This window comes from Brachypodium distachyon, chromosome 4, assembly GCF_000005505.3.
Source record: "Brachypodium distachyon strain Bd21 chromosome 4, Brachypodium_distachyon_v3.0, whole genome shotgun sequence".
Taxonomy (NCBI): domain Eukaryota; kingdom Viridiplantae; phylum Streptophyta; class Magnoliopsida; order Poales; family Poaceae; genus Brachypodium; species Brachypodium distachyon.
In genome coordinates, this window is record NC_016134.3 from 46,130,740 (window position 1) to 46,155,552 (window position 24,813).

The window sequence follows — 24,813 nt, forward strand, 5'->3', positions numbered from 1 at the left end:
GTTAGTCAGTGGGATCAAATTTGTCATTTCGAATATGTAGATGATGAGACATTATGTGTACTGTACTGGGGTATCACTCTCTTGGTAGTTGGTACGATCTCAAGTGGAGTACGAAATTTTGAGAGAGGTTAAATGTACTCTCTTTTTTCACTTGCACATGACTTGTAACAAACTTATAGGGTTTAGCAGGCATTGTAAGTAAATATTACTCGTACATGAATATTGGTTGTGCAGAAAAGTTTGTCCTATTTAATGTATCCGTAGATCTTTGTAGTCTTATCACACTATTTGTGCTATGTCATGGTAGTTAACACTACAGTATGCCGTATAAGTTTTCATATGCCAAACAATTTATTGTGAGCTCCTAGAAAAATCTATTGATTAGTCATACGAAAACGTCATTTAGGCTAAATATCTTAGATGTGTGGAATAGCACACTAGCAATTATATTGAGGCGGTGTGGTTGATATTTAGGTAGGTTGATTTATACAATAAAGTTATAGCATGCAATTACCAAATTTACGTTTCAAAGTGATCTTGTGCTTGCTCATATCCACGTTCTGATGGAATCATCATACTGTAAAGATTGTAATCTTAGCACAGTGATAGTATTCGACCGTGCAAGTGGAGACACCATATGCTCGGAGTGTGGTCTTGTATTGGATAGCCATTACATCGAGGAGAAAGCTAATCCGCATACTTTTACCCACTTTGCATCAAAAGATGATAATTATGACCCCTTTTGTGTTGGAGACTCAACTAGCAATCTCGAATCAAAACATGATTCCACTATTTTGTGGCCAGAAGTATTTGATAATCGTCGTTCTTTTTGTGGCAATCTACAAAAGAGTGTTGATTTCTATTCTCATCAATCTGACAATGCATTTAATTACATAGCTGATATGGCGGACAGGTAAATTCATTGCTTTTGTTATATTTTTTTTGACCGGATGCTTTTTTATATCTAGATAAATATATTTTAAAATTTATTGATATAATTGCCATCTTTATTTATTGAAATCATCTATTAGGTTTGCATGTGAACATTAAGTTACTGACATTTGGTGACTCGTCCTTACTTTACTATAGTTCTAATACTTGTACTACATTGAAATAATAAAGCTAATTGCAAATAACCAGGTAAACGAAATTACTAACTGCATTTTTTGTAGGTTGGGGATTGTCGATAGCATACAGACTCAAGCAAAAAATATATACAAAAAAGCAAAAGAACATAAGCTATTTAATATAAGGAAGAAACATTCGGTGTGTGCTGCATGCTTGTACATAGCATGCAGGCAAGCTAATAAGGTTCGAACCATAAAAGGTAAAACCCGTGAAGCCCATCTGCGGGTGCTTTATCATATAACAATGATAACCTGTTGGTTTGATTAATTTTTATATAAAATAGAGATTTGCACCGTTACTGACGGAGTCTCAAAGAAAGAAGTTTCTCGAGCAAAAGATTTACTAGTACAACATATTGAAGGCCACAAAGGCAAATGCATGGAAGTCAATAGTGTTCTTCCCAGAGATCTTGTGGTAATTATTTTCTTACTTATTTCACACCATCTTATTTGTTATGAATGTCATTATCGACATCCATTTATACTTTTTTTAGTCCTACAAATGTCTTTAATTTGATATTATATATATGTTAACATTTTTGTCGTGTCATTCACAATTTTGTAGCGACGTTTTTGTTCCACCCTTGGCATGACAATCCAAGCTATTCAAGCAGCCGAAGAAGCAGCGAATCGAGTGGAAAGACTTGATATAAGGTACCATTCAATGTAATATTTTTGATAAATATATTTGATATACATATGTCGTTGGTGATCACAGTCTTAGATTTGTGCACTATAAGACATCTTAATACATAGATCTTTAATGTTGAATACAAAAATTGGTTGTGAATGTATAATCATTGTATTGTTTTTTTAGTTTGTATATTTATTGTTTGGTTACATTTTCAGGAGGAATGCTATATCAATAGCCGGTGCTATAATATATTTACTATCTGAATCATCTGCGGAACCACGAGACAAAGTGACTATTAAAGGTAGCTATTGTCATCACATAAAACATTATGTTTGTATCTCTTTGTGTGCATTAAAATTTAAAATTCTTCTGACAAAATCATCATTAACCTTTTGCAGATATATGCGCAGTCGCAGGATCAGCAGAAATTACCATTAGATGTTGTCACAAAGAACTTTGTTCTTATGCTTCCTGGTTATTAGAAACCTACTTAACACAGACTATGCATCAAAATTAAATAGACTTTAGCATATTATTAGTTGTTTTTACTAGTGTACTAGATTACATTATTCCTCTTTCGGTATAATTGAGACATTAAATGTATTTACGAATTATGTATCGATTCAGTAAGAACTATATTGTTTAATATAATGTTTGTTTTGCATTACTTGTTTCGTTATATTTTCAACATTTATATAACAACTAAAATCGCATCATGAAAGCGTAAATATATGATTTATAAAAATTGCAAGACATCACAAGTGTGAATAATCATTTTCTGGTATACACATACAATCCGTTAAGGTCTTCTTGGAGTGTTACATGATTGTACACGAATCATACATATGAAAGCATCTAATCCCTCAAGCACCTTTTAGAGATTAATAACAATTGCATTAAAGAATAGGTATTTAGTTTGAGTGATACAAAAGGTGTCTATTATTAGATCAAATAAAAAGCAACCCTCTTGAGTTATGCATAAGATAAAAACCAAAATTAGCGTTGGGGTCATTTCCAGGTTGGAAATCTAATCAAAATTTGGTTAAACTTATCCCTGCCTTCAAAGCCTCTTCTAAGGCCAGGCAATGGGGAATCTTTCTCCTTCTGACAAGATGTCTGGGCTGGTGAGCCCCTCTGTAGCCGTTTTCCCAGGGCATTCTCCTTTGCCATTGATAAGAACATTACCCTCTCCAACTTTGCTCTGGCCAGAGACCACTTGGACCACTTCGCTTTACCCCTTTCCAATCTGGCCTTTCAGGAATTCCAGCAAGTTGAGGCCTACGTGGCTCGCACTCACCTTGAGCCTCAGGAAACAGATTTATGGCTTTGTCAATGGGGCAATGGAATTTTCACTTCGAAGCTCTACTATCAGTACCACTTCCCCCGTACCCACACTGACTCTCAATTCACCTGGATTTGGAGGAATCGTTGTATTCCTAAAATTAAAGGCTTCATGTGGCTTCTCGCTTGTGATCGGCTCAACACCAGGGACCTGATGGATCGTCGCCTTTGCAACAGAGATGGGATCCTTACCTGTGCTTGCTGTAACAGGCATGCTAGAGAAACCAGAGATCACTTCTTCTTCGGTTGTGACTTCAGTATAAATTGCTGGCGCAAGATTGGCCTGGACTGGACTAGCCTCGGGCCGGATCCCCCCCTTCATGGCTTACATTCGACACTCCAAGAACTGTATGCACAAGGATCTTTACAAGGAGATCTTCCTTTCTGCTGCGTGGGAACTTTGGAAATGCAGAAATGACCTCATCTTTAATAATGTCACCCCTTCTGTTCAGGCTTGGCTCTTAAAGCTCAAAGTCTCTTTTACGAATCAGAGTTGTAGGTTTAAATTGGGCGCTAAGGGCCTGGCTCATCTCTGTTGCTTTTGTGCCCTGAGTGAGTTTTTTTCCTTTTCCCTCCCTTTGTTCCCCCCGTGCTGCGCTGTGTGTGTGTGTCTATATATATTTGTCCGAGCCTCTCATACAGTTTTCGGTCAAAAAAAAAGAAATCTGATCAAAATTGTACCGCATGTGTCAAAGGGCTTGATGCTTGACTATGTTATGAGTTGGACAGTGTTCAATTACGGATGTGTTCTGTTTCCATGACTAATCTCAAATAGGTCTAAATCACCTTAGTTAATTATTTGAAAATCTAGTATTAGCAAATGTGAGGTTCTAAAATTTATATTTCATAGACTACACCTACTTCCATTTGAGCAAGAGATACATTCTAATGGAATCATTGTCTATCTGGACCACACAATTTGATCTGGTGAAAAACAGCAGTACTATACGTACGACGAAATTTCGTCGGACTCACGTACGACACTACGTGGCAAACATGGGTTGGATATTAAGATACATGGGCTGGGCCTTGAGCACGGGGTTCAACGCAGAGAAACGAACGAACCCAGCATCGTACGACTATCGGACAACAAAAGCGTTGTACGTGAGGCAGTTTCGGAAATCAAATGCCCAGGGTCAACCAGAGCATGTATGTTAATACCCAACCCATGTTTGCCACGTAGTGTCGTACGTGAGTCCGGCGAAATTTCGTCGTACGTATAGCACTGCTGTTTTTCACCCGAAACTGCCGTACGTATAGCACTGCTGTTTTTCACCCGAAACTGCCTCACGTACGACGCTTTTGTCGTCCGATAGTCGTATGATGCTGGGTTCGTTCGTTTCTCTGCGGGGGTCGCTCAAGACCCAGCCCATGTATGTTAATAACCAACCCATGTTCGCCACGTAGTATCGCACGTGAGTCCGACGAAATTTCGTCCCACGTATATCATCGGCGCTCTGGTTTGAGTACTGTAGTTCCAAGTGTGTTTGACTTCTTGCTTGGATCGAGGAATTTGGAAACTGAGAAGTTGCACGTAGATATGACATGAAATTTTGATGAGATCTATCCTGCTAATAGGAATGCGACGTAATCAAGGTGCAGAGATTTAGTTACTGTAATTAAATTGGTTGTGTCAATTCTTTACTTATAAATCGATGATGAAGAAGTCCATGGTGGCTGAGCTTGGGACAGATAATACGGGTAGAGCTCAGTTGCCAATACAATGAGACAAGTATTACACTGATCTTAGATTAGAAGGAAATTCTACATAAATGAATTGTTACACGACTCGATCGGGTGCTACATTTCAAGCCTGCTACCATTTCTTTTTTGTATACAGAAGATTGCCAAAATAATTCGTAAACAGAAGAGGAGCATTTCAAGAACAAAAGACCGATAATAACTTCCTAATAACTTTGCTAAAACCGTGAACAACCAGATGAAACGATCGATCAGAAGCAGGCAGCAGCCATCAGGCTATCAGCTCAGCTTAAGCTTCAGCTGCGCCGCGTCCGCCTCCGCGAAAACAATATAGTGGAGCTGTCCGTGACTCGTCAATGGCGCCAGAGAAGAGCAGAGCCCGAGCTACTCGTCTCCGCCGGGCCGCGCGTGCTTCATCCTGGTGAGCTCCTTCCTCCTCTTCCTCGCCTCCGCCGCCGTCGCCGCCTTGTCCGCGCGCCCGCCGCCGCCGCCATTGCCGCCCACTTCCAGCCCCAGCGTGAGCGAGCACGGGTCGGCGCCGTCGTCGGTGTCGTCTTCCTCCTCTCCGGCCGTCCCGCCGCCGCCAGATCCAACCGGGCTCCCGCCGGCGCCGGCGAACGACTGCTGCGCGGCGTAGGACGGCGGCGCGGGGTAGTACCACGCGCCCATGGGCGGGAGGCAGAGTGGCGGCGGCGGCGCGCCGGCGGCCGGTGGTTCGTACCCCGGCGGCCAGGTGCCCCAGACGTACGGCACGGGAACTGGCGCCGAGGACGGTCCTGCTGTGGCGTACAGGAAGCCCGGCTGCGGCGGCGGCGGTGGCGCCGCCGCTTGTTGGGAGGCTTCTGCTCGCTGCGCCGGTGCTTCTGCCGTGCCCGTGGGCATGGCTATCGGCACCGGAGATGGCGACCTGTCCGCCGTCTTGGCGACAACCTGCAGAAACAGGAATTTACAAGATTATGATTCAGCACCGGCAAAGCTTCAAACATCCATCCATGGACAAGGACAAGCCACTGGCTCTAGCTAGTACGAGAAGCTAGCGTGCAGCAACTTGACGCAGCAGAAGGGAAGGGAAGTGAAATTCTTGGCAGAAAGCCAAATACAGAAACACGGGTGTGACAGAGACATGGTTATCGAACAAAGTAACCAAACACAGATGTCACCAGCAAAATCCGACACTAATTTGGTCCCAAAATTCGACAACGACTAGTAGCAGGTGTACGCCTGTCTGTACGATGGAGTCGCGACTACCAGGAAGAAGAAAAGTGCAGCGGTCCTGATGCATGTGGCTGGTTTTCAGGGGGCACAACTGGAGGCTCCGAACATGCTAGCTAGGTTATGTGTGGCCTAACAGTTGTAACAACGGTGACAAAAGAGGAAAACTTAATTAGAATAACGAAAGCGATAGACGATGACTAGTACTGTAGTGTCGTGCCTGTTCTTTCAGCTGCTTGTTGGTCTCCTGCAGCGTCAGGTACTCCTGCATCACCGTCTCCTTCTCCTGCATACCAAACAAATTAATTCATAATTAGTACTGCATCAAGGAAAAATATGACACTGCATATATAGTAGTAGACAAAGTTCTTGCGCACCTTCTTCATGCTCTCATTCTGCGACGACAGGTCGGCGACTTTCCTGGCCAGCTCGTCCCGGATCGCCTGGAACGAATCAATCAAGAACAAGATGAAATTCGAACACCCTCTGCTGCTCTCTCTGATTTGCGATTTGTGCTAAAGAACAAGAGCCAAGAAATTGTTTTCTGATTAGCTAACCTGGCGGCGGAGGATGGTCTGGCGCGCGGACTCCCGGTTGGCGAGCACGCGCCGGAGCCGCTTCGCCTCCTTCTCCGCCTCCGTCAGCGTGCTATGCCGGGGCCTGGCGCCGTAGCCGGCGCCAGGCGCGGCCACCGCCGGGAGTGCTTGCTGATGCGTGGGGCAACCGCCGGCGCTGGAGCTGCTGGAGCAGGGCGACGAGGCTGCGGCGGCGCCCTGGATGCCGACCCTGCCCAGCTCCAGGCTCAGCCTCGTGCTCGCCTCCTCCTCTTCAGACTCACCATGGGCACCTGATCTCTCAGCCTGCGGCTGCGGCGGCGCTCCCGCGACGGCGCCGGCCATGTCGGCCAGAGCCATGGCCGCGTCGAGCTCCACGTCCTCGTCCCCGCCGCCCGCCGAGACGCCTCGCCGGCATTGCCGCTGACTGCTGCCAGCCATGGGGGCGATCTTGGCATCTGCCGCGGCTGGGGGCTCTGGGATGGGTCCCCTACTTGTACTACTGCTCCTCCTGCTAATGAATGGCAAAGAAAGGGGATGGAAGGAAGGAAGGGCGGTGGCCGGAGGAGAGGAAGCAGAGCCCGGCTCAAATACATACATCCGCTTCCCCGGCCCATGCCCGCGCGCCACGTAAAGGAGCCACAGGACATCGCCGGAGGACGCACACGTAGGCCCAGGATGGACACGTGCCTCGCGAGCTCCCCCTGCATGCTTGCATGCGAGAGGTCTGGTTTCGGTGGGCCAGGCCTGTCAGCGGGACTAGATCGATGTGGCCGCATCGGACGTACACGTGGACAACCCCACGGCTGGGAAGGAGAAGCAGAGCGCTGGTGTGCGCCTGCAATTGGGGCCGGGGCGGTCAGTGAGGGCTGGGGAAGCGGTGTGCCGCGTGTGAATGGGACAGGGCAGACGGAGGGGACGTGCCTGGAAGACCGCGCTGAAGCTCCTCGGTCGGTTTGCGCGCGAGCGATTGATTGATTCGCTGGCCCGTAACTTGTTCCCAGGCCAGGCGGGTCAAGGGGGGCAAGCGTGTGATTGCTGCGTCGTGGCCTTTTGGGGACTTTGGGTCTCATCTGTTAAGGTCGATATGACCGTGGTGCAGCCGCAGGCCGGGAACGACGAACAGAGAAGCAGGATACGGAGTGGCAATTTGTAAGTTTACCCATGTCCAAGTCGTCGTAACCCCTCAAGTCGATACGGTGTTGGTCCCACACGTACACAGATGATAAACAATTAGACCCTGCGATGAAACAATTTATAAAAAAAATAGGACACAAATTCTCAATTTAGAGGCTAATTTGGCACGTTCAAAATAGAAACAGTACCTTAACTGTGCAGCAAAGTGGAACCACAAATTCTCAATTTAGAGGCTATTTTACGGGGTGGTAGTCGCCTGACACGTTGCCTCTGCTTAGTCGGCGAGAGGATGAGTACCGGCACTCCGGCAGGCATTCTCTCGCAGTCTCGCGCGCTCTGTGTTGACGTCACTCGTGATGAATATTCCGCGGTACAGTAGTACGCCCTAGCTTCCTCCCCAATGGACCATGAAACCGAGACGTGTGATGGAACAACCAAGGAGACGGACCATGCGCGCATCACATGATGCGGTAGTAAACATATGCATTGCGCCAAGTTTGCCCAAAGCTGACGTCTTTGTTCGGCTTCGGCACAGTGGGGACGGCTGAAAGTAAAGTTGGACTTGTCACACGATCCATGCATACCCATCCATCTATCCATGCAGCAGCCAAGCGGCCGGCGAGAACTGCAAGGGGCCAAAGCGGCGAAAGCGTACATGCATGCCAACGACGACGATACGACCACTTGTTGGCCGCTGCCGTTACGTTACGCACTTGGCTACACCTACACGCACCGCCTATTATCAGTATCCTCGGCTGGCCGCCACTGCATGCACCTTCTGTTTGGATATGCTGCCATTGTTCAGTACTAGTACGACCGATCAGGTCCGGCTTTTGATGTCTCGATCTCGATGATCGGTCGAAAACCATCCGTGTATGCTGGGCTTTCAAGATCGAGGCGGTGCGGCACATGCGGCATGCCGTATATGGCAAGAGCGGCGCACGCGCCAGCGCCAGATGATATAGACGGAAGGCGGTCGCGGTCTCGCAGACCGTTTGGAGACATATCCGTTTGGAGATAAACGACGTAAAACACCGGTGAGTTTTTACTCTTCCGGTTAAGAATCCACGTCACTTAAATATTTGGAGTACATGAAAATGAGTTACTCCGGTCAACAATCTGCCGTTTTGGTGGACAACAATATATTTCATTTTTTCTGAGGGAGCCCAATAGTTGAGAGTTTTTTTTTCTTTCTTGAGGAATACTCCACGAGTATACTTTACCTTTTCTTTTTCGCTCCTCATCTCATAACGAGATTACGATAGCGGCCTTCGTCAACCAGGCCGATCCCAAAGCCCATTTCTACTTTGTCCCAACAAGGCAAACCCGTGGGCCGTAACGAGCTCTGCAACATGGCCCGACTGTACATACAGTATCTCAATGCAGCAGTTGCGCCGGCGGCCACCGCCCTTCGCTCGGCAAGAGCCAAGAGGAGTACTACTAGTAGATCGAACCCGCCCCCTTGCTCGCTCTGCAGACACCAAGATCGCCCTCATGTCCGGAAATCGTCAGCGGCAATGCCTGCGAGGCGTCGCGGGCGGCGACGACGACGTGGAGCTCGGCGCCGCCATGGCTCTGGCCGACATGGCCGGCGCCGTTGCAGCAGCGCCGCCGCCGCCTCAAGCTGAGAGATCCTCAGGCGCCCATGGGGACGGTGACTATGGGGAAGAGGAAGAGGCGAGCACGAGGCTGAGCCTGGAGCTGGGCAAGGTCGGCGTCCAGGGCGCCGCCGCCGCCTCGTCCGCCTGCTCCAGCGCCGGGCAGCAGCATAAGCAAGTACTCCCGGCGGTGGCCGCGCCGGGTGCCGGATACGGCGCGAGGCCTCGGAATAGCGCGCTGACGGAGGCGGAGAAGGAGGCGAAGCGGCTGCGGCGGGTGCTCGCCAACCGGGAGTCCGCCCGCCAGACCATCCTTCGCCGCCAGGTTTATTAATCAACAGAAAATTTCTTTCTTGGCTCTTACTCCAGCCTACGCAATAACAAAGAGTTCGAATGTTTCGCAACAGTATTGTTGGAATTTCATCTTGTTTCTTGATTGATCCGTCCGTTCCAGGCGATCCGAGACGAGCTGGCGAGGAAAGTCGCGGACTTGGCGTCGCAGAACGAGAGCATGAAGAAGGTGATCGATCAGCAGTTAATGGGTTGCATTAATTATTTACAGGGAGGAACATTTGGTTGTAGCACAGCGCGACAAATTAATCGTGCACGATTTCATCTCTTTAATTACCGCAGGAGAAGGAGGCGGTGATGCAAGAGTACCTGGCGCTGCAGGAGACAAACAAGCAGCTCAGAGAACAGGCACGGTCCTTTTCGTTATTCTAATTAAGTTTTTGCTCTCTGGCGGTTCGTTGTTAGTAGTGCAGCAACTGTCAGTGTTAGGCCGGCTACACGTACTTGAGGATCGATCTAGCTAGCATGTTCGGAGCCTCCAGTTGTTGGCCCTGGAAGCGAGCCACATGTGCCTGCGGAGTCGCTAGTCCGCCGCTCTACGTGTTGCCGCAGCTACTAGTCAACAGCCGAACTTGGAAGCCCCCAACTGCTGGATGGACGCTTGCTGGCGACACATGGCTATTTCTAGCTAGCTCGTCTGGATATAACATATGATCGAATATACGATCCACATCCTTTCTTAATTCCGTTATTTCCCGCATTTGGCTTTCTGCCAAAGATTACTTGCTTGATTGCTTCTCTTCAAGTTTGGCGCCCCAGCTCGACTAATATAACTGTCATGTTTGAATTAACGATTCGGACGAACACCTTCCGCGCGCCCTGAATGCCGTTCCTGTCTTGTGTGCATGCAGGCTGTTGCGAAGGCGGCGGCGGCGGCCATGGACATAGACACGGCGGAAGAACCGGCGCGCCGAGCAGAAGGCAACGCGGCGTCGTCCCCGGCGCCGGCCGCACCGCCGCCGCATCCGGGCTTCCTGTGCGCCACCGCGGGGCCACCTGCCATGCCGGTGCCGCACGTCTGGGGCTCATGGCCTCCGGGGTACGATCCGCGCGTCGGCAACCCGGCCGCCCTCGCGCCGCCGCCCTCCTATGCGCACCAATCGTTGTTCCCCAGCGGGGGCGGGAGCCCGGGTGGCACTGGGGCCGGGGAGGAGGACACCGAAGACGAAGACGACGACGACCCGTGCTCGCTGACGCTGGGGTTGGACGTGAGCGGCAGCCGCGAGGACAAGGCGGCAGAGGCCAGGAGGAAGGAGCTGACCAAGACGAGGCAGCCGCACACCCCTGGGGGAGACTAGCAGATCGATCGCCTGGACGGAGTTTACCTATAGGTTTTGAAATCGAAACTGTACTGTAGCAAACCAGCAATCCGTTTGCATAGAATCCAGAATTGCATGCACCGGTATGGTAAACATCAATCTATGTGTAATGTCGGCTACAGCGTCCATCTTGCTCTTCGCGTGGACCGACCGGTTGTTGCAATTCCCCGTAAGATAATGAGGAGGAAATCTCCTCGCAAAAAAAAAAATGAGGAGGAAATGGGAAGATCGATTCATCTATTTTTGATGCTTTTTTTTCTCTTTTTTCGAGGCCCTGTTTTTTATGTTTCGCCACCAAGGTAAACGGAGCCGACGATGCAGCAGATCGTCCAGCACATGTATACCTAGGCGTTTTCTTATTCGCCGTCATTTAGTAATTCTTCTTCTTCTTCTTTTCTTGTTTTGAAAATTATACCCAGCATTTTTTTTTAGAACAGCTGCTTCTTTTTTGAGATTTTGGGACTCTAATAACAAGATACTAGGCCTTCGTCAACCAGGCCGAGCCCAATACGAAGTCCATTACGACTTGTTACAAAACACCCAGCAAGGCAAACCCCGTGGGCCCTAACCGGCCCGCAACATGGCCCACCGTGCGCCCGTCCCCACACCCCCCCCCCCCCCCGCCCCCGCCCCCCCTCCCCACTCTTCCTCCTCCATGTGTCCGAGGTGTCCAGCACTATCATGGCCGCGTGATTATGCTTCCCGAAACAGCAAACATCCACCCGATAGCTCTCGTCACATCAACCTCGCCCACGGAGGAGACCCCGCGATGCCGCCGCCGCCGCCGCAGCCGCAGCCGCAGCCGAGCGCGGGCAAGGTGACCCCGAACCTGGCGACGGACGCCGAGGGCACGCGCCTCCTCAACCTCACCGTCCTGCAGCGCCTCGACCCCGCCGTCGAGGACATCCTCGTCACCGCCGCGCACGTCACGCTCTACGGCTTCAACATCGACCTCAACCAGTGGGTGAGTCAGCGCGACCGGCCGACAGATAACCCCCACCCCACCCCCTCTTCCCCATCGCTTGTAATCCGATCCGATCTGGCGTGAATTTGATTGGATTTCCTGGTTTGGTTGCAGAGCCGGAAGGATGTGGAGGGGTCGCTGTTCGTCGTGAAGAGGTGAGTGAGTGAGGCTGCCGGATTTGTGTGCGTGTTGGGAGGTGGGGGGGAGGGGGGAGGTTTTAGGTCTATATTGGGGTTTTGTGTTTGTTTATGGCAGCTAATTGTCTCTGGATTGTGTCCGATCGCGTGTAGGAACTCGCAACCGAGGTTCCAATTCATCGTCATGAACAGGCGCAACACCGGTACGTTCATACTCCCTCTGGCCTCTGTTCCATATTAATTGGCATGGATTTAGTTGGCGCCGATTAATATGGAACGGAGGGAGTAATTGTTATAAAGTTCATTATATCATCTCTTGCATGGATTTGCTTGCTGGTGTGCTAGTTTAGACATTGTGCACACTGTACTAGTCTGTTTTACACTGTGTCCCTTGATATTGAAGTCGCGACAAAACATTCCTTTTGGGTCCGCACTAAATGCCTAAATGTAGAGCGTCCAAAATCCTAAGATCGATGAGCTAATTGCCCGCTTTTGCCATTACGGATAAGTAAAATATAAGTAAAATAGACTACGTACCCTAATATGTACAGGTATTATTATCATGCTCCATGTTGTGGCTTTGGAAGTTTTGCAGAGTTTTTGTGATAGTTCTTCATGTAAAAATAAATACTGTGTTAAACTGGGTCCCTTAGATTGATGTCTCAAGTTTGTCAAGTTTGTCAAAATTTGGATGTATCTAGACATGACTTAGTGTATAGATGCATTCAAATTTAGTCAAAATTGAGACATCTTCTGTTGGACGGAAGGAGTAGATAAAATGGTAGATGGACCAACACTGCTACTTTAGACATTACACACCTTGTACTAGTCTGTTTTAAACTGGGTCCCTTAGATTGATACGCGACAAAACATTCCTTTTGGGGCCACGTTAAATGCCTAAATGTAGAGCGTCCAAAACCCTAAGATCTGTTAGCTATTATGGACAAGTAAAATAAACTACGTACCCTAATGTGTATAAGTATTATTATCATGCTCAATGCCGTGGCTTTGGAAGTTTTGCAGAGTTTTTGTGATAGTTTCACGTGTAAAAATAAATAGATAAAAATGGTAGATGGACCACTACTGCTAGTTTAGACATTGCACACCTAGTACTTGTCTGTTTTACACTGGGTCCCTTTAGATTGATATCGCGACGAAACATTCCTTTTGGGGCTGCTAAATGCCTAAATGTAGAGCGTCCAAAATCCTAAGATCGATTAGCTAATCGCCTGCGTTTGTCGTTACGGATAAGTACAATAAACTATGTTACCCTAATATGTACGGGTATTATTATCATGCTCCATGCCGTGTCTTTGGAAGTTTTGCAGAGTTTTTCTGATAGTTCCACATCTAAAAATAAAAAGATAAAATGGTAGATGGACCACTGCTGCTGATTTTTTATTCAAGTAGTGGTAATCACAGGAGAACGAGAAAGCATGGTTAGGTATGTTGATTGCAAACTGATTTGGGCAGTCCTAAGAATGCAGTTTCCATTGTGGTTGACCTATGTTGAAAAGCTAAGAACGAGATTTCATGGTTTTTTTTGGCTGATGATTACCAACTGTAGGTCTTTTGTAGTGCTATATCAGGGATCAGAGATGATCCTAGAAAGCTCGGGATCTTACCGTAGCTCTATCCCTGCATAATATTCTGGCAGGGCCTGGAGTGATAATTCTTGGTCAGTTGATCCAAAGACGAAAATTTGATTGATATCAGGATAGATATCAGTGGACTATTTCTTTTTATGTGTTAGATTTAGAATAGAGAATGATGGGGACTCACACACGACACCCATGTGAACGGTGAACCTGCTCTGAACAAGGTCTGTCATTCACCTCTATGAGTTGCAGAGCATATTGGGATTTTGCAGCCTGTTACTGCGGTAGCGTTGCTCTGTTTCATTATTCGTTTTTAACATAAGTTTATTTCTTCTTTTGACTGACTACTAGTAAATTTGTGTTGATGCTGAAGTGCTAGATGGTATACACTACATTTGTTGTTCCATGAAAAAGATTGATTTTTAGGTCTTGACAGATAATCTCGTGGAGGATCTATTGAGTGATTTTGAATATGAACTTCAACCTCCATATTTGTTGTACCGGAATGCCACACAAGAAGTAAACGGCATTTGGTTTTATAACCAACATGACTGTGAAGCTGTTGCGAGTCTTTTTGGAAGGTAAGCTTATTTCCTGCCCCCTCTCGCCCTCTTGTTGGTGGCCTCTTTTTCTGTGAATAAGTTGTCTAGTGTTAGCTATACCATAAATGGGACTATACAAAAATCAATGGATGGTAAAACCGTGTACAGGCTGTAGGACTTCACTTTGGATGGGTCATGGGAGGGAAAAATTGACAAAATGCCATGCTTTTCTTTGCAATTTGACACAAATGCTACACCTCGAGCCATTGAGATGTGGCCCCAGGCCACACCTTTAAGTAATGCAATGGTATTTGCAGCACTTTGTAACTGATAACTGTTTGTTACTTTGTTAAATATTTCCATTTTATCCATGAACTTATTGACTAGACTTGGTCCGAGTTCTTTTAACTTTCTAGATGAGGCTGATGAATATTTGAAATTCAAACTGAAAACTATAATACTCTGTTTCATATTTCCATTTAGGAGTCATTTGAATCATTCTGTTGTTATTGTACATTCATCAATTTGTAAATCAGTAGCTGCAGTTGGTTATTCTATACTATCGGCTGGTAATGGTACAGGATTTAGCCCTGGTTTGCTGTTGGTAATCTGGCAATAACAACGTTGGTTTCAATCACTTTCTTTCAGGATACTGAATGCTTACGCGAAAGTGCCTCCAAAGCCAAAAGTGCCTTCCACAAAAAGGTTTTCCTTGGACTTCTGTGTGTGAAAAACTTGCTTTCTTATTACATAGTACTTTATTGTACTCTAGGATTTGTATTGAGTTATATATTGGATGTCCTTGTGCTGAATTCTTTTGATGTGTTGCAGTGAGTTTGAGGAGTTGGAGGCTGTTCCTACATCCTCCGCCATAAATGGTCCCCTTGAACCCCCTCCATCATCCACTGCTGTAGTTTCTGTTACCCCTGATGGATCGTTTCCCAATTATTTCAGTGTATGTTCTCTTTGAAGTTTCTCTTGTTTGATTTATAATTTTCTTTGTTTCACGCTGTTCATCAAATAAAGCATCTTTGCAGTTTCTTGGTTGTGGTCTCAGAAAAGTCTAACTGGCTTTGTTTTGATTGAAGTTTGTCTGGCGCAGTCTTAGCACCAACTCATAGCTTCTTTTTTTAAGAAATGAGATGGGCTGGTTCATCACCAACTCATCTTTCAAAAGCAAAGGCTGGTAGGAAAAAAAAGGAATGCTGTCTTTAAAGATATGCTCCCCAAAATTTCCTTCTATGCTCAATTGTAAATATTCATCAATCTGGATTCCGAATTTATTATCCGGGTCCTTCGATTATCTGGTTCTAGCACCAACTCATATATCTCTTTGCCTTTTGGTTTAATGAATGGGATGAGTTAGTTCATCTTAACCTCATCCGTCACAAGCAAGGGCTGGTAGATAAAAAGAGGAATGTTGTATTTGAAAAATGCCCCCTAAATTTCCTTGCAGTACGGAGTAGTAAATATTCATTTCTTAGGGTTCCGAATTTAGTGTTAATTGTAGCATCTTGAATGATGAATGTATACCAGTGTAATATTTCTTGCTGGTCACAGTGGTGTATATGTTGGTACTATCACTGCACCACTGTTTATAGTGTCGAACACCTGGTGAATATCTGTTTTGGACAAATTTGCAGGGCGCTTCTAGTGTTGGGAATGCACCAGGTGCACAAATGACCGGAAGAGCTCACCCATCCACCGAGTCTGTTGCTTCCTCCCATGTACTACCAATGATCGCCCCGTCTGCTGCTCCAGTATATCAAATGACTGCTTCATCAGCTCCACCGCTGCCACTCCACACCAATGCCCATACTGGCCGCTCGACAAACCTTGTAACTCCGGCGTTCTTTATACCTCCATCATCCTCTTCCATGTCTTTGGTGCAACCAGTTTCATCCCTGATGCCTACAGCACCACCTCTTCATCCAACTTCCACATCCACCCAGCGTCCTCCGTATGGTACCCCCCTTCTTCAACCCTTCCCTCCAGCAACTCCTCCTGCATCTCTTACTCCTTCGCACAACGATGTACCTATTATTTCGAGGGATAAAATCAAGGACGCCGTCCAGAGACTTGTTCAGGTAAGTTTAACATTGAAAATGAACAAGGTCTAATTTCCGTTATTTTATATGATTTAACTTTTGCCCATGCCCAACAGAGCGACGAGTTCATCGATTTAGTCTACCGGGAGTTGCAGAATGCGCATATATAGAGACCGAGTCTTTGTGAAGTTTCTGACCGTTACAAAGACTCAGTCTCTGTTCTTCGTGAATTTTGTATGCTTTTAGCCTTCAGTCCTCAAACCAAAGTATAGCTTTGCCCTAATGCATACTCTGATGTAAAGTCCATACTCCTTATAGCAATGGTTGGTAGGATTATGTTTTCTTTATTCCATATATGTGTATTGTTGTACAGTATATGTAATTTAAAACAGGTAATGTAACAGCGTTGGATGCAATTTTTAACGTGAAATAACTAATAACTTTTCTTATAGTTAATGCTTCTTCTTGCCCCTTGTTTTGCCAAAGCAGCGTCTCAATCTGTTGCCATGTTCTGTGGAATGCTGAGATTCCCAAGCAATCTGAGAAACTTGGTTTTTCTAGAATCTATATAAATACTACTCCGTATATCTGTATCAGTTGACATCCAAGTTCTTAAAGCTTCATGCACTGAAGAACCATTGAAGAACGGATGGTCGCATTCGAGAGCGCTTGTTTACTTTCAGTTTGCTTGTTCACACGTATACAATTTATTTTACTTGCACGTCCAGCACCGCTCCTTTTTATTTTCGTGTAGCACTTGCAAGTTTTCTGAAAATACTTTGTGCAATGCCATGTAGATTCTATTGCAAGTGGAGACTCCAGACTATCTTGTCAGGTTAGGAGCTCCCTTATACCCAACCTGGAGCTCCTTTTATGTACGAGATGAAATGAACGTTGACGTCTGAGTCCTCGGTCACAAGGAATATGCAAACATGCCAAAAATAAATGCAAGAATGCTGCAATTCTTTTATTCCTTCCCTCTTGCAAACAATACAAGGCTCTACGCCTAGAAACTAGAAATGGATAGTCAATAAGCGCTATGGAAGTTTCGGCTTCCAAAGCAAATCTTGCAGTGGCAGGTGGTGCCTGTACACCAGGCGTTCGAGAGGTCGCCACCTCGATCTCGCGCGTCATAGTTGCAGTTAAACTCGCACGAGTCTACGTCACACCTGGTCATCCTTATTGTCGAGGTAATACACTTAGGGTCGGCTGCAAGAAACATCAAGTACGGTCCATTAATCCCAGGGGAACTACGAAAGTCATAATCAACTAGTTTTATGGAATCAATGTGTCAACAATGTAAAAGCCATCAGATCTGGGGAGTAAATAGCTAGCAGAGAGTAGAGAACACACCTGCAAGGGTCGAATTTCCTAATAGAACAAACACCAATAGGAAGCAAACACGGGCGAGCCTTCGATCCATCCTTGCAAAGTGCACGTCGTGCCTCTTCGTTTCTTTACTTGGAAAAGCTAAGAAACTATGTGTGTTATATCACGGAAGGATGCAGAGTCTTGTACATGTAGACCTATTATATAGGGGGGATATATGAAGGATTTAATTATTGTGCATTAAAAACAGTACATGCAGATTATTTTTCATAAATGTTTATTTATTGGTTTTTAAATGTTGTAATTAAAGCGATGGGGAAGCCAACGAAGTTGCCCTCCTCTGGCGGCTCGGGGGGAACCTGGCTGCCGCCGGTCCTAGGACCTCCTGCCTCCTCTCCCCTGCATCTCCGCCGCCGGAGGAGGTGCCGACGAAACCGTGCACGCCCAAGGAAGGTGGCAGCAGCGCAGATTCCCTCCCCTTGCAGATCTGCCTCTTGGAGTCTATGGCATGCAGGGCCATTTCAGCGGTGCGGGGCTGCGGGGTGAATGCCATGCATCGACTTTATCGGTGCTGGCGACGGACGTTGCTCTTTTATTTAAGGCGGCGTCATGCAATCCATTCCTAGCAATCAAGGTGTGTCGGATCGAAAGATCAGATCTGGTATTCTGGACCGGACAACGGCGGTGGCTTCGGACGTAGTTCCCTCCTTGGAGGCGTTGCCATTGGAGCCCTCGTTTGACGACGATGGATGTGCTGCAATGAGCGTGGCGGGAGCCTGGCCAGGGATTGTGGCTTACAGCGGCGTGGGCACGCTGATGCGCGAGTTATACCTATCAAAGCGATCTCTTATTTGCTCTGGACGCCGGAGAAGTCCGGCTCTACCTACCTTCTCCTGACTTCAGGAGCTGCTCCTTGTTCGGTGTCGTTGTAGCGGGCGGCAGTTTTCTTTGCGGTTGTGACTTGTTTTATCGGCTTTGCTTTGTAATTCTCATAGTTAGGGTTTTCATGCGCTTTTGTGTTTAATAAGTCGTGCATTGAACGGTTTTCGGCATGCTTTCCCTTGTAAACGTACCCGCGGTATTCTTTTTAATGAAATAAGGAACACCCTGTCCTTTTGACGAGGTTTCATCGAAAAAATGTTGTAATCATTACCTTCCTAAAAATCACAATATTTATTAGCAGGGTTTTGATAATTCTAAGTCGAGCTCAGTTTATTGCCTGACCGTCCGATACGTGTATGCGCTAAGATCCGCGCGCATTGTGTGCTCGTGCGAATTTGTTAACGGGAACAAGCTCCATGTGGGCTTTTTGGCCTTTTTCCTATGTGTTCTTAGGGGCTTTTTCCTTCTTATTTGTTCTTGGCCCTTTGTGTCTTCTGTTGCGTGGCCAGCCCACATTATTTTTTCTGTCGGGCCTTTTTGTCTTGTCTTTCATTCAAACGCTCCTCAATTTAAACGAAGCCAAGGAGCACCAACATGATCCAACGACCTCTTCCTGAAATATGCACCGTTGAGATCCTGGAACTGAATTCCAAATCTTCAAAGTATGGTCGCAATGTCCTCCTCCTGCCTTTACTTTTCCTTGAAAAAAGGGCGGACTGAGAGCCGAGTAGTCTTATTTTCCTCTTTAGTTGGATACCATGATTCCCGTAGCTTGATCGATCCAGAGACTTGCTCAGGTATGTTTCACATTGAAAATGAACAATGTCTCATGTCTAGTTTCTGTAACTTTAATTGGTGTCAGTTTTTGCTCATTGAAACAGCAAAACGTATTGGGACAACGCTCCTCGAACAGGCTTACTGAAATGGCCGAGCGCTTCGTTCCATTTGCTTGCTTGGAGCTTGCACGGAAGCAACGGACCGAGAAAAATCGCTCTTCTGTAGTACTACTCCGAACTACATTTATTTTGAGAATTTTTAAAACTTGCATTTGTTTTTCAAACTCCATTTCAAAAATTTGAAAAAGGTGTCCATCATTTGTGTACAGTACAACTCTCCTCTGTTCAGCCTATAACCAGCAGTAGCAGCAGTAACTATTTACAGTTTCCCGTCGCAAGTAAGTACATACGGTCACCGGAACACGAGCAAAACCAAGAAGGCCACGAGCGCCGCGGCGCCGACGACGCCGGAGCAGCAGAGATCGATGGCGCCTTCCCTCCTCTTCTTCCGCTCCTTCCGCTCCCTCTTCCTCCTCCCAAACTCCTCGTAGCTCCTCCGCCTCGCTTCCTCATCTTCCTCGCCGCGCCGGCCGCACCTCCTCCTGCCCGCCAAGGCCGCCGCCACCGCGGCCAGCGCGTCCTCGCCGCTGACCCCGCCGCCGCCGCCCTCCTCCGCCATCGAGGCGCACGTCAGGCTCACCTCCCTCACGTGCCCGCGCCCGCCGCCGTCGCACGTGACCGCCGCCTCCATCGCCACCGCTTCTTCTCCGGCGCCGGCGATCACGACGCAGAACCGCGCCACCGCGTCGCCATTGCCGAGCCAGCGGGGCGGGCGGTCGACGCGCACGGGGCGGCGGCTGGAGGCGTTGAGGGCGCGGCCGGTGGCCGGGTCGATGAGGATCCAGCTCAGCGTCAGCTCCTCCGGCGCGAACGAGAACGCGGCCGGAGCCGGAGAAGACGAAGGCGTGAGGATGGTGAAGCCCTCCTGGAGGAGCGCGTCGACGCGGAACGGGGAGCCGAGGAACCAGGGGCACGTGGCGTCCGTGTCCACCACGCGGGACATGACCTGGACGCCCCCGTGGCACAGGTCCACGGCCGAGACCAGCCGAGCCGGCAGCCGACGGCGAGTACACGTGGCTGGGCCAGGCAGTGCTGCTCCCGACGTGGAGGACGGGAAGGGGAAGGCGTCGGCGTAGAGGGTCCGCCAGTAGGCGCGTCCACCGGCGCCGGAGAAGAGGGTGCTGGGGAGGCCGCGGACGGACGGCCACGCGCCGAGGCAGAGCGCGCGCCACGTGTCCGGGTCGTCGGCGAGGCCGCGGAAGGCCGAGGAAGCGGCGCCGAGAGCGGCGAGAGAGGCGCCGTCGAGACGCCGGAGCACCAGCCGCAGCACGTCCGCCGGCAGGTCCTCGACGGTCGCCGCCGCCGCTGCCGGGGAAGAAGAAGAAGAAGACGCTATCGTGCTATCCGCCATGGCCACGGGTCAGGATCGCTCGGCCGTGGTGCAATAAATAAATGGATGCAGCTTCTTCTTGTTTGTAGGATGGATGGATGTGCTTAATTTTGGAGTTTGGAACTTTGGATAGGTTGGGGTTGAAGCTAATGCAATGCTAAATGATATGGTTGCATTCGGGGTCAGGTCTCAGGGGAAAGGTGAGGAGAGAGCGATCGCCGACTGAACTGAAAGCGAGCGTTTCCTTCCCGCTCCGGACCCGGGCTCGATCGGGTTTTTATTTGCTCGTTCATGGATGGAGAACGGAGTTGCCACGGCGACTTGTATTTCCATCCCATTTGGCATTTGCGTGTGCAGAAAGCAAAGCTGACCGGGAGACCCAGAGGATTCGACATTTCGCCGGCTTTGCACTGCCGTATGGGGGGCCACGCCGACGCAGGGGAGAGCACATTTGGCCGACGTGGGGCGGTGCTTTGCTTAGCTGATTATACGTGGGATGCACATCTCCTTCAAATATTAGAGTTGAACCTATATGTACGTGTGCACCGAACCCGATATTCCAACTTTTAGCAACAGACTCTAGAGCAGCTGTAGCATCCGCTTGCGTTTAATTGGAGCTTCTCAATTTGATTAATTAAATATGTATGTTGGTTAACAAAAAATACACCATCAGATTTCTTATCGAAGATCTTTCTAATGATATAACTTTTTAATTATTTAGTTTCTATTTAGTTAGTTAAATTGACGATTTAGAAATACGTGTGTGACTCATTTTATGGAACAGAGGGAGTACGTCATGTCGAAACAACCTTTATATACGAGGCTAGTTCTCGCGTACAGAGTCCGGGTTGGTTACCATAAACATGCATGTGAAAATGATCATCATGTTGCAAAATGTCGTGATGGCGGAAGAGAGCTGGGCTGGGGCTGGTTTGAAGAGACCGACGAGGGAGACAGACGGTTAGCAATTGCACGGTACGTTTATGTACGTTGATGGGCAACAGCAGATTTTCTCCAAATCCGATCTCCCCCATTCAATGAAAATCGTATCTGAACGCCTTAAAGATGGTCGTGTCCTTGTTTCTCAACGCACCGCTGGTACTATTTGACACGTTGAGGCCTTCGTTTTCGGCGATGTTTCGCATGCATGATTCATGTGCAGTTTTGTTGAACAATGTGTCGTATGGTATCACGCCAGATGCCATAGGATGGTTTAACTTGGGACCAATGGACGAACGAGGATCCGGAAGAGTGAGAACGTGAAGAAAAACACGCGCGATTCACACAAGAACACACAGATTTACTCAGGTTCGGAGCCCTCTTGCCGAGGTAATACTCCTACTCCTGCTTTGCTGTATTAGCCGAGATAGGCAAGCTCTACAATGGCGCTCCTTAAGCTGTATTCTTGAGAAAGAAAAAAAAAGGAAAAATCTTAAAATGTCTAAGTGCTCGATCTCCTCTCCAAGAAGGTGCAGTGCTCTATTTATGGGCCAGACATGTCACACTGACATGCGGGCCGAGTCTAACGTCACCTTTTTTGGGCCCCGTCGGGCACGCGGCTCGGTTCCCTCCAGGCTGTACCACAGGGGACAAGACAACTTTACTTTTCCCTGCCAGCCTGCAACGGGTACAGCTATCCTATGCCGGCTTCCGTCATAGATTCCCTTTCGGTGCTTCTTTACCGTGGTCACCTAACACCGGTACGCAAGCGCTGACTGCTTTTCTGAGATGATGATAGCGCTGCTTTACTTTGCACCGCGTGCTCAGGATAGGACCGTTGAAGGATCTCGGCACCGCCGAGGTCAAGGAGCTCGTCCTTATCCTACAAACTTACAAGATAAGAAAACCATGCCGGCATACGCCCGGGATGCCGGCTTATTGTTAGTTTAACTTTATGATGCCGGCATACATTGCTATGCCGGCTTTGTCTCCGTTATCTCGGCTAGAGTTGTGTCGACATGATCCTACCCGCGGTCATCCCCCCGACACTAGTCCCCAAAGCTGTTGTGGTCCGGCATAGAAGGATGTCGGGCTGCAACAGTTTCCCATAGACAGACCACTGACGCCTACTTGGGTCTAGCCGAGAGGGATGCCGAGACAACCCCAGGTCCTCCTAGCCGAGATCAACTCACTCCGAAACTCCAGGTTGACGTGCTTATCTAGCCCTTAGCCGAGATTCTTTCTTCTCCATGACCGACAATTAAAAACTTACATCCGCCGACATAACCGCCACCAATGGGAGGATAAGGCTTGAGTTACTGCCACCGCGCTTTTTGAGGCGAGCGTGCTGTCGCATCGGACAGTAAGGCCGACAGAGCCTTTAAGGATAGAACTTCAGTTCCCACGCGAACACTTATTCTCCGGATCTCGCGGGATTCTTGGCGGCACGCCGCGCAGTAACCGAGCGTGCGCCTTGATGAGCATAACTGCCCAAATCGTGCGCAATCTTCCCGTTACCCACTAAGGTGGTGGCACGGGAAACGCGCACCCCATTACTTCTCCTCGAATATAAAAGGAGGAGGAGGGCACGGGCAGAAAATCCTTCGCACTCCTCGCTCTCTTCGCCCCTTCGTTCTCCTCTGCTCCTCGCGCACTTCGCCGCCGTCTGCTAACTCCGAGCATCCCCGCCACCGCGGTTTCTCGCCTCCGAGCTCGCAGTCGCCGCTTCGCTCGCAACCACCTAGGCCTCCGCCGCACTAGCTTGCTAGCTCAGGCCTCACGTAGGCACTTCCCCACCGAAGCTCCAAACCCTAAATCTGTTTCCCTTCAATGGCGTCTTCTTCTTGCAACCCAGCCGTCGACCCTGCTGCTCAGGAGGAGGAGAGGACCAGCTCCGAGCGCGTAGCCTGGGAGGGCTCCGACGTAACCCCGGCAGATATCGAGTGGCACCGCCGCTCCCGGCGAGTCTCGGAGGAGGTCGAGTGCTGGGTTCCCGGCGGAGAAATCGTGCCGACCCCCGAAGCTGGTGAGTGCGTCGTCTTCCTCTCGCACTTCGAGCGCGGTTTTGCTCTCCCCGCTAGCGATTTCTTTAGAACTTTTCTAGATTTCTTTGGCCTCCAGCCGCACCATCTTCCGGCGAATGCCATTCTCACCCTCTCGGCATTCGTCACTTGCTGTGAGGGTTAACTCGGCCTCTGGCCATCCATCGACCTGTGGTCCCGGTACTTCATGTTCTGGCCACAGGTTCTCCCAGGCAAAGATAATCACGGCGTCGCAAAGCCGATGACCCAATGGGGCGCCGCCACCACCGTCCCTCGCCGTAACTCGGCTTTCCCAAGGATCTAGGGTCTTGAGTCATGTAAAAAATGGCTCAAGACCTTTTTCTATGTCAAAAACTCCTCTTCGGCCTACATGATCAACCTGCTGGGGTTTGAAGTCGGCCCCCCAGAAGAGAAGAGGAACTGGTTCGACCCTAAGGAGACAAATCCGGAGGTCAACGAAATCCATACCGCCATCCTCGAGCTCAAGGAGGAGGGGATGACGGCCGACGATCTCCTGGCGACGGTTGTGTACCGGCAGCTATGCCCGCTCCAGCGCCGGTTATACAAAATGTGCTTCTACAGCGGTCAGCTCGACCCGGACTGAGTGTCTACAGTCCGGCTTGACTAGGCTGAAGTCCGGCGCCGGGTCAAAGCGATTGCAAAGACCAGCCTGCCGGAGCAGTGGAGCTAGGGTATGCCGACGTACAGCCGGAAGCACCGAGCGCCCCCGGTAAGTTTTTCGTTTATATGTAACTTCTGCTCTCATCCGATATAAGATTATACCGGCCTTGCTTTGAATTAACTCGGCGGCACCTGATTTTTCTCTACAGAGGTTCGCCCGTCAAGGGAATGAAGACAGGAGATCCCCGGACAAACGCTTCGCAGGCCCGCGCCTGACCATCGACCATGAAGATCCGGATTCAGAGGACTTCATGCCGATCGCTCATGCCGGCCCCTGCCGTACGGAACGTAAGAATCTCTACCATCTTCTTGTAATCCTTTCGATATCTGTTAGCAATGTACTTATACTTGCTCTATCCGGACGCAGCCGACTCGGGTGAGCCTGCTGCGGAGGCGCCGACTCGGGAGAAACGCGCTGTCTCAAAGAAGTGCACCGCCGAGAAGGACCTTC

At 48.7% G+C, this 24,813-nt stretch overlaps 4 protein-coding genes across 4 annotated transcripts; 2 read left to right on the plus strand and 2 right to left on the minus strand.

Annotated features, from left to right (window-relative positions):
- Positions 1–4,797: 4,797 nt before the first annotated feature.
- On the minus strand, positions 4,798–7,107 carry LOC100826071 (translation initiation factor IF-2). The gene is made up of 4 exons (XM_014902425.2): positions 6,573–7,107; positions 6,393–6,458; positions 6,236–6,301; positions 4,798–5,733 (listed from the first exon to the last, which is right to left on the minus strand). Exons 1-4 carry the CDS (start codon positions 7,008–7,010, stop codon positions 5,188–5,190), a joined length of 1,116 nt encoding a protein of 371 aa, XP_014757911.2. The 5' UTR covers positions 7,011–7,107; the 3' UTR covers positions 4,798–5,187.
- Positions 7,108–9,086: 1,979 nt separating this feature from the next.
- LOC112268704 (bZIP transcription factor 68-like) lies at positions 9,087–10,027 on the plus strand. The gene is made up of 3 exons (XM_024454665.1): positions 9,087–9,629; positions 9,759–9,824; positions 9,938–10,027. The coding sequence occupies exons 1-3, from the start codon at positions 9,087–9,089 to the stop codon at positions 10,025–10,027; spliced, it is 699 nt and encodes a 232-aa protein (XP_024310433.1).
- A 1,609-nt stretch (positions 10,028–11,636) lies between these two features.
- On the plus strand, positions 11,637–16,714 carry LOC100826695 (mRNA-decapping enzyme-like protein). The gene is made up of 8 exons (XM_024455154.1): positions 11,637–11,938; positions 12,053–12,093; positions 12,229–12,278; positions 14,110–14,254; positions 14,864–14,920; positions 15,047–15,170; positions 15,859–16,302; positions 16,380–16,714. Exons 1-8 carry the CDS (start codon positions 11,744–11,746, stop codon positions 16,431–16,433), a joined length of 1,110 nt encoding a protein of 369 aa, XP_024310922.1. The 5' UTR covers positions 11,637–11,743; the 3' UTR covers positions 16,434–16,714.
- Positions 16,715–19,506: 2,792 nt separating this feature from the next.
- LOC100827007 (probable F-box protein At2g36090) lies at positions 19,507–21,053 on the minus strand. The gene has a single exon (XM_003576981.4). It carries the CDS (start codon positions 20,719–20,721, stop codon positions 19,663–19,665), a length of 1,059 nt encoding a protein of 352 aa, XP_003577029.1. The 5' UTR covers positions 20,722–21,053; the 3' UTR covers positions 19,507–19,662.
- Positions 21,054–24,813: the final 3,760 nt, after the last annotated feature.